General features: G+C 37.7%; 1 protein-coding gene across 1 annotated transcript; it reads left to right on the forward strand.

Annotated features, from left to right (window-relative positions):
• Positions 1-5,194: 5,194 nt before the first annotated feature.
• LOC146499615 (macrophage mannose receptor 1) lies at positions 5,195-8,894 on the forward strand. The gene is made up of 4 exons (XM_085138532.1): positions 5,195-5,731; positions 6,122-6,481; positions 7,021-7,338; positions 7,827-8,894. The coding sequence occupies exons 1-4, from the start codon at positions 5,674-5,676 to the stop codon at positions 8,207-8,209; spliced, it is 1,119 nt and encodes a 372-aa protein (XP_084994658.1). The 5' UTR covers positions 5,195-5,673; the 3' UTR covers positions 8,210-8,894.
• Positions 8,895-9,713: the final 819 nt, after the last annotated feature.

Raw genomic sequence — 9,713 nt, forward strand, 5'->3', positions numbered from 1 at the left:
TTCGCTCAGACACGTGAAAAATTAGAGGGAACATTGCTCTCCAGTCTCTCCTCCACCTGCCACTACTCTCACTACAAATCACAGAGACTTCTGTCAGCGCCCTGTCATATGCTCTCTCTACATCCACAAAGGCACAGTGCAACTCCTTCTGACCCTCTGTGTACTTCTGCTTCAAGACTCTCAAAGCAGACATTGCTTCTGTAGTAAACTTTCTCACTATAAAAATATTTTCCTGATGCATTTTTCAGTTAAGTGAGTTTGTAACTGTGCGAAAGAGATGTGACAAGCGAAAGAGATGTGACACTCAAAGAATTCTGAATTAGAATCTATAGTAGAATTTTTCAGTTGCCAAAAAATGGTGGTATACACACACACACACACACAACTGGAATTAATGTTCGAATTCAGGATGTGGACTTTCTTTGGGCACAGTAATGTGCTCACAACAAAGGGCAAACAGTGAAACAGTCTTACTTTTGCAGGTGGAGGCAAAGCGTAGAGGGGAGGTGGTCTGGGTCAATACACACAAATCCTGAAATTTCCAGAGTGCAGGGCAGGGAGGCGGGGAGATGAGTGACACGGAGAAGCTGCAAGCAGACCAGCGACTGAACAGGAGAAAGCTATAGCGGTTAGGTGAATAATGTCTGGAGAATTGCTGTGAGAACAGGAGAGAGCACGATGAGTCCACAGTAGCACTATGACGGCCTTCACTAACTAGGGTTAGCAGATGTTCTGGCGAGGAATGCAGCATGTGCAGCACATGTGCAGAAACAACAGGTAGGATGGTTTGTGAGGTAGGATGGATTCCCAGAGCACTGGTACATAGAAATGAGGAGGCTTTGCCCAGGGGTGGAAACGCCAACAACACAGAAAAAAAACAGAACTCACCCAGACCATGACAATCAGCCAATTATTATATGGCATGCTCTACCTTACCTTCTGAGCCACAGTCTTAAATAAATACACAGTACTGTTGATACCAACGTCACAAAAATCTGGTCATAAAGACAACTGTTTGACAAAGTTGAGCTTTGACCTGATGATAACTAAAAAGAAAGGTTCAGGCATTTTCAGGTGTACTGAAGGAAACTGTAGATTTAGTGCCAGATTCAGAGTCAGTCTTTAACAAAGTAGTGGACTAGCTAACACAACCAACTCAAGCCTAAAGAGACACATATGAAAAAGCAGTGTTTTCACTTCTTGATTGCTGTTGCTTCTGGTAACTTAATAAGTCAAGTTTTAACAGCCATCGATCTTTACAATAATAGAATAGAATAGAATAGAATAGAATAGAATTCAACTTTATTGTCATTGCACATGCACAGGTACAGGGCAACGAAATGCAGTTTGCATCCATCCAGAAGTGCTTTAGTGATATAGATATATTACAATATATATTAGCAATAATATAGATATAGAATGTACTACACTACTAAATTAAGGACATCACACAGGAAGCCAAGTGCATGGCTTTCACATACATTTGAAAACACTTACACCGTCTCCTATTTTAGTGCCAGAACTCACTGGCCGGCAATCAGCAACTCTGTGCAATTCCTGCATTATAGAGCAGTACACATAGGTACACACACAAATATACACACAGGGCTTAAAAGCAAAGTCTTGGGCAAATGTCTCACAGCACTTACGTGGGCAAAACGGCTTCACCTGCTATTGAATCAAGTTGACATCTCCCTTTACCAGCTTTCCCCACTATTGCATCAGTTCCCAGGGTCACTGCGGCCTCACGCCTACAGAGGGGGAGGTTCGACAGCAGGGCAAACTGCGTGAATGCGTATCAAAGTTTTACTTGCACACACTTGAAGGGAGCATGAGTACTCCAAGCGCGTTCGACCTCACTTCAAGCACACAATCCGTGGGTGCATAGGCATCAATACTCGCCAAGAATCTGATTTAGACCTTGGCTAAAGTGCCAAGCATGCACCTTGCTGCACTGCTCACAGGTACGTGGAATCTGTTCGGTAATAATGAAGCATTTGACCTGGCTTCATGACCCTCAAAGCTTTGCACCTTTTGTGCTGCCTTTATAGTGTCTCTGAGAGTTCCTGTGGTGTTTTATGGAGACAGTTTTGCTTTTCTGTTTCAAGAATTGCCCTCTTAGAATCAATGAAACTATGGATTTCTTAACAGTGTTGTGTAACAACATTATAGTTAAAAAGGCATTTTTTAAATTGTAGCAGCTACTCACACTGGGCATGGTTGCCTTGGAACGTGCCTGAGTCCTCATTAACCGAGTTGGCCTGAGTATGCTTCAGTTTGTCTCGGCATTTCGACACCTCTCTCTTGTGCTCACTCTCTATCTTTCTCTCTTTTATGCACACACGCATTCTTGAAAAGTGCTCATGCACAACACAAAGACGTTCATGATTTTATGATTTTTGTGGCTTAATTGGGGAACCAATTTACATACTTGTTAATTACTTAATAAATGAGGTAGCTGTCACTGTGGAAGCACTGAATCCTCCTGAGTCCAGCTGAAACAACCAAACAGGTCAGTGCACAGTTAGCACCTGAGCACATGGAGTGCGCAGTAATGACACTATGGAGGTTAAATGTGCTCAAATCCTAATATTTTACAATGCTCTTAAATTACCAGTGCCATCTTTCAATAGTTTCTTCTTTTAAAAGAAAACCTTCTTTTAAGTTCAGTTAATAAGCTGAAAACAAGTATTTCTTACACAGCGCTGTAGAACCAGATTTATTCTCCTTCTCAGTGGGCCTCTCTACCAGCATTGCATTGCTGAGCTTATCTAACAGGTGCTTTTTCATATTTAGAGTTCTGATAGAAACGCAGCAGCCAACATTTGCATTTCATTATGATGCTGTTCTTGTTCCTTTCACCCACAAGTCAGAAATATGCAAATATGTTCATGATGTCAGTGCCGACTTAAACATCTGCACTGATACAACCGCAGGATTTCACTTCCTTCTACTACTGCTCAGCTATGTGCCAAGCAGTGCTAGAGAGGCACAGATGTTTGTGATTATGACAGGCTGTCAAATTCCTGATTAACTGAATTACAACATTAATCCCATTTCTTCTAACACCATCATGTTAGTGTGGCATTGTGAGGCTGTCTGATGCACAGCATGAAAGCTGAAAAAAATGTGAGCTAGGGCTTGAATCCTTGAGGAATGCTGTCCATTGAAGCATTGGAATTTACTGTATATTACAGAGCTGCTATTGCAGTGATGTGAGGCGACGTGTGCCCTTTTCATCATGAAACTTTGTTTTGTCAGCAATGCGGGGATTCAGCTATGGTGTGATGTGAGAATCTATCTGATCTCTTAAACTTGATTTCTGCCTGTTCCTGGGGTACTTTCAATGTGGACAAAGGTGTTTCAGTTCATTGTGCTTCCAGCTACAATCGCTTTTTGTGAGCTGCCATACTGCTAGCAGTAAATCGGACCGAGCGAGACATATTTGCAAGATTACAGATCTTATTTGAAATTCAGATGTGAGGCCACATGCAGACGCATGGGTGTAGCTCTGTTCCATTTCCTTATGTATGTGGATGTTAAAGAGATTTGCAACATCAGGTGATCCACATACTTTATTTCAGAGTTTAGTGGCTAAGATCAGCCAAGTAAAGCAATTTTTGTATGTTTTTCTTTGCCCAGATGAAAAATTATTTTATTGTTTAAATGGCACCATACTGCAAACTTCATATTCTGTTTCTATGTGTCTCCAAGTTCCACGTTTTACATTGTAAATGCAAAATGTAATTCATTTTTCACAAGCATCTATTGGTTGAGTTAGCTTTCTCTTCAAGTTAATACTGCTACAGTAACCCTAAACTGCTTTACATAACAGGCTATTGCCATTGTATGCTCTACATCTTAAGATTTGAATCACATATAAAACACTTGTTTAAAAGATCACAGAACATAAGTCTGCAGAGTTTGTAACCTATAGACAAGTCTGCACATGGTGAAGTTTGGGGTTTGAGATATGATGTGAAATTATGTGTGAAAATAATTTGCAGAGCTCAGAAAAATTTCTATACTTGACGTTTTAAATCCCTCAACAAGTCCAGAGTTAAATATTCACCAAAACCTGCAACCCGATTTGCATTTCTTCTCCTGACACACAGGGCTATTCATAGACACCTACAGTAAGTTGCTGCCGACTCCGCTCCCGGTCTCATGATTTGAATAATAAACAAATGTAGCTCTCATGTACTGTATAACTATATTGCCAAGTTCAGGAACAACGGGAAGCAAATGCAAAACATGCAAGGAAGTTTCGATGAGTAGAAGGTGAGCTTTATTAACCAAGCTAATAAAAAAGTGAGGAAAGTGATGTTAGCAAAAACTTGAAAGATAATTTAGGAAAAACGCTTCAAAAGCTGAAGAAGGCAGAAATGCTGAAGGCATGAAACAAGAAACATGAGCGAAAAACACAGGTGGCGGACACTGCAGTGGAAAATAGATGAACTGGTAACTAACTGTGAAACAAGATGCAATGCATGACCCACAACAGAAAATGTACTGCACAATACACAGGAAGTAACAAAAACAAATGCCTTCAAGAAAGGGAGAGAAAAGCCCAGTGACTGGGAAAACAACGGTTCCTTGTGACAGATTACATTTCATTCAAGTAATTTGATATTTGGAGTTATAAACTCCAAATGTGATGTTTAAAAACAGAATTAATCTGTTGGGAAATTTATAGAAGAGAAAGAAAGGAAGAAAAAAAAGGCCATAACATGTTTACCAACTTTACAAAAATCTCTCTGTTCTCTATTGCTCATAGAATAATGCTTATTCAGATGAGACAGTGCAGTGGCTCAATGCTTAGCACTGTTGAATTATAACTATGAGGTCCCAGGTTCAAACTCAAGCAGGAGTTAGGAAAATCTAGGTTAATGCTGCTTTCCTGGACCTATAGGAAAGAGATTCTTAATATGAGGAGTTTGACTTTGTGGCTGAATCAAAGCTAAGATGGAAAAATGTGAGTTACGCATTTAGATAGAACGAAGAAGGTCAGATGTGGTTAAAGATAGCTAGTAATGATCAAAGGCCCATATTATGATGGGTTTGTATAGATTATTGTATAAATCCAATTCAGAGTGAGGTGTAGCTGTAGCACAGATAATGATTTAATATTGTAATTAGTTACAATATTGAAGGGGTTTATCAATAACTAACAAGTATTGAATGACTATAACAATCCAGGAATAGTCTGTCTTCTACTGTTAAAATATGTCAGTTTTGTGTTTCTTGTTTTCAGGACTTGTTAAGATTGATATAAGGAAAGATAATATTTCTATAACAATTGTGACTGCCATTCAGGCCCACAGGACAGGCTTTGGTTAACTATTAATCTCTAGGCGTCACTGTTTTTCCTATGTACACATTCAGCTACCTTCCATCGCTCTTAAATATGAACCCAGTGAGTTCCTAACACAAAACACTGACTACAGTGGGCCTCTGACCGAAGCAGGTAAGAGACTTTATGCAGTTTGGATTAATTTATTGAACAAACAAAGTCTGAACAAAGTCTGGCTACGGATAAGTTATTGTAAATAATCAGGGAATCAAACTTTTATTAATTCTTGAGCCACAGAGAATAATTGCCCTTTGACTTGGACTCCACTTTGTTTTTTTAATGATCTTTGTGCTTTTTTTCTAAGCCAGTCATTTTACAATATGAGCCAATCCCTAACCGTGCTGATGATGACCTCTGTGTTGTTGGTGCTGTCATTAGGTAGGTTTCCCCATCGTGGTCTTGATTTGGCTTGCATGTTGTATGTGTGTGTGTGTGTGTGTGTGTGTGTGTTTTGTGGACATAAAAGATGAATTTTCAATCTTCAAATATTTCTATTAAAAGAAAGCCACTTTTAATGTTTTTCCCTGAATGTGATGTGTCACTGCTCTTATTTTACATGTAACAGCTTGTAAATTAATGAAATATTTCTTAGAGATTTAATAGGCAAAGGTTATTATTATTATTTTATAGCTGGGAAATATATTTGTCATATTTTGAACCTAAATTACTTAATTTAACAGTCATGCTGTTCATAATGTTTGTTATTTCTATCATTATATTTGTTGGGCAAATGAAAAATATGATCCTGTTCTGTTTTCATTTTTATAGGACTTTTTGACTTTACAGTTGGAAGTCATCTGCGAAGGTTTTCGTTTTCCAGTGAAGATAAACACAGAATGAACTGGAACGATTCACTGAACAAGTGTAAAATCAACGGCAGTTCATTGGTAACTGTGTATGATCAAGAGGACTTAGGTGCTCTTTTAAAAATTGTGCGTGGAAGCGGGTTTTGGTCAGGGCTGCGTAAGAATGAAAGCCGTGTCACCACTTGGTCAGATGGAAACTCACTTGCATTCAATAACCCACAAGTAACTAGTAATGGTGATGACCAAATCTGTGAAGCTATGACAAACAGAACATGGGAAGCTTTCAACTGTTCGGACAGGAAGCCTTTCATGTGCTACAAAGGTAAATCAAGCAAGTGATATTTGCTTGCATTTTGGTGATTTCCCTTTTTTCCTACTTCTAAAAAAACCCACTTTGTTAGATGCCTCTTAAATGTTTGCAACACAGCACAGCAGCATTCATATTCAAGGCCTTCTTCTTCTTCTTTTTGTCAGATACATTGTTTTTGTGTACATTTTCTACTCATGCATTTGTAAGCAATTAATTGCCCAAAATGTTAATCTGCATGCTCAGTACAACAATCATATCAAAACCATGTAAGGTGTTTCCCTGAATGATGACAGGCACAATGTTTTTTGTACAAACCAAAATATATGAATTAGCATGTGACTACTCTGACAGCACACCTTATCAGAGACATATTCCATTTAGGTTTTGTCTCATTTGAGTCACTTGAGTATGCAGTTTAAACATAGTCTGGGTTTGCATTAAGCCAGAGCCACCTTAAAACTTGTGATGAAAATGCAGTTATTATTTTAATTAATTAAATGAATGACAAAAAATAAAACAAAATAAATGTTGTGCTTCTTTTTTGTTTGCAGATCATAATTATATATTGATTGAAGAGGGAAAGGACTGGTGCCAGGCACTGCAGTACTGTAGAAGACATTACACTGATTTAGTGAGCATCAGTAATGAAACCCAAAACAATGACGTGTCTGAAAAAGGAAAAAACAAAACCTTTTGGATTGGGCTTCAACACGATCAGTGGACATGGGCAGATGGAAGTTGCTCTACATACAGAAACTTGGCGGAGACTAAAAATAATGACGAGACGAATAATGAGTGTGCTAGCTTTGATTCGAATAATCTGAATAAAGTGGGGTGTGGCAATGACAATGGAATATTTTGCACTAAAGGTAAGTAACTATTTATTTCAACAAACTAATTTGATAGTAACTATGACAGGAGCTATTAGCGATAATCTTGCTGTGAAATATGAATATTTTAAGTTAAAGTAACTATAGGAGGAGTCTTTAAAACAAAACCTAGCCAGTCACCAATTCAGTCTGAACTGATTAGCTGTAGTGTTGCTTAATTACACAATTCTATTCGGTTTTTTATACTATTGTATTAACACAAGCACTTTTCCCCATATTTCCTTTAAGTAAAAGCAAGACTGAAAAGACAAATTAAAGGTCCACTAAAACCTCATTCTTTTTTGGGTACACTAACTAAATGTGTATTTATATAAATAATTGACTTGGATAGATTCAGTTTGTCCTACTAAGTATTATTTGCAACATAAGAGTAGTAGTTATTTTGGCATAGAAGGTTTGCATGCAGAATATTCATGATGTGACTGAACTTATATTATCTTACTTATATTTTTTTGCGTGGTTTTAAGGCAACATGAGAATTAAAGTTATCAAAAACGAATCTACTTGGGAAGGAGCCCTTGACTACTGTGAGCGCGACCACAACGGCCTGCTGTGGATTGAGGATGAGGAAGATCAGAAGGCTGTTGAACAATGGCTAAATCACACTGAGGTTGAAGGTCCATTCTGGATTGGTCTCAGGCAGAGTACTCTCTTTGGGTTCTGGATTTGGAAAGACAGAACAGTGGGCTACAGCAAGTGGAAGAATGGCAAAATACCAGCGATGCCCATGTCCAACCACTGTGGTGTCATTGATAAGACAAGCGCCTTTGGGCAGTGGAGTGATGAAGATTGTTGGCGTGAGCATCATTTTCTCTGTGAGGAGGAGATTGTATTTATGAACAAAAAATAGTTCATAGACATCAATTCTTACTGATAGACTGGATTAGCATGTAGAAACAATGTGGGGGTGATCAGGGAGTTTAAATTTAACACATCCTAAGAGCTCATTTGTGCTTAGTTCCTCAATAGATGTTTTTATTTGTTCAGGTTGTTAGTAAGTAATCTAAGATTATGATACTTTATGATGTAGTATAAGATATATAAAACATTAATGACTATGTTTGTAGCAATAAATCTCAATTATTAGAAAAAACAATAGTTTTACAGAAGAGAAAAGATGAAATGTTAGAAATGATTATTAAGGCTTGCTGTGTTTTGGTTTTTGTTGGTTGTTTGTTTTTTGGGGTGTTTTTTAGGGACGGGGGTGATTACTGTTTACATTTGCAAAATAATATGCCACATTAAACCATGTTTCGTAAGTGAATAGTTTTGATGGCAACGTTTTTAAGTTATGAAAGTCATATACTGAGTGGCATTTCATATAGACAGGGCATTTTTTTTATAACGTTTGTTGTGTGCATTGAGATTCTTTGAGAATTTCATGCTTTCATGTGAGCCCTGTCCAAAGTAAAACAAGAAAATGCTTCTGTAAATTTAACTCCACATGATTTGTTATTTTAACATAAATGGCAGAAATATTTTTACTCCAATAATTGAACTCACTGAAGAAAAAAATTGTAACTTATGCTGATGCACCGATTAATATGTCCCACAGATAATAAAAACTGAGTGTTTTATTTTTTTGTTTGTTTTTATTTAGAGTCCTAACTGGGAAATTCATTGTGTTTTTTTTCTTAACATATTTACTTAATCATGTTTTAGTCTTTGTTTTTAATAACTTAACATTAGTAATTTGTCAATTTCATATTATTGAAGTAAAAGTTTCTTAATCATGATTACTGGATGTTAATGCAAATAAAATTAATTTAGCACTTCATAACAAAGTCGTAATGTTGTGCTCAAACCAACCGACTCAAAATAAATAAAAGAAAACAAAAAGCACACAAACACACACATAATGTAGAGTCAAAAAGAAGAGAAAATAAACATAATTGAAATTGAACTAAAATTCCTTCAACACTTAATGTCATTAGTATTAGTATTAATCATTGCAGTGTTAAAGTTTTAATGCTCTGTCTGTATGGACAGTAGCACGCCTAATGGGCTGAACTAGAAGAGGTCTGAGAGATGCTGACTTTAGCTGGGAGTGATCAGAGGGACAGCTGAGGTTGAGCGTGCTGGGGATAAAGTTAGAGAAGCAAGGCTGAGATGTTGTGGACATGTGCAGAGGAGGGATAGGTAAGACACTGGAAAAATGATACTGAATATGGAGGTGGAAGACAGAATGAAAAGAGGAAAACAACAGACAAGATTTATGGATGTAGTGAAGGAGAATACAAAGAGAGTTTGTGTAATAGAGGAGGATGTTAGGGATAGGGTAAGATGGAGGCAGATGGGCCACTGTGGCGGACCCTAAAGAAAGCATCCAACAAAAGAGGACGGAGACTACAATA

The sequence above is a fragment of the Neolamprologus multifasciatus genome, chromosome 17 (genome assembly GCF_963576455.1).
Source record: "Neolamprologus multifasciatus chromosome 17, fNeoMul1.2, whole genome shotgun sequence".
Classification (NCBI taxonomy): Eukaryota; Metazoa; Chordata; class Actinopteri; order Cichliformes; family Cichlidae; genus Neolamprologus; species Neolamprologus multifasciatus.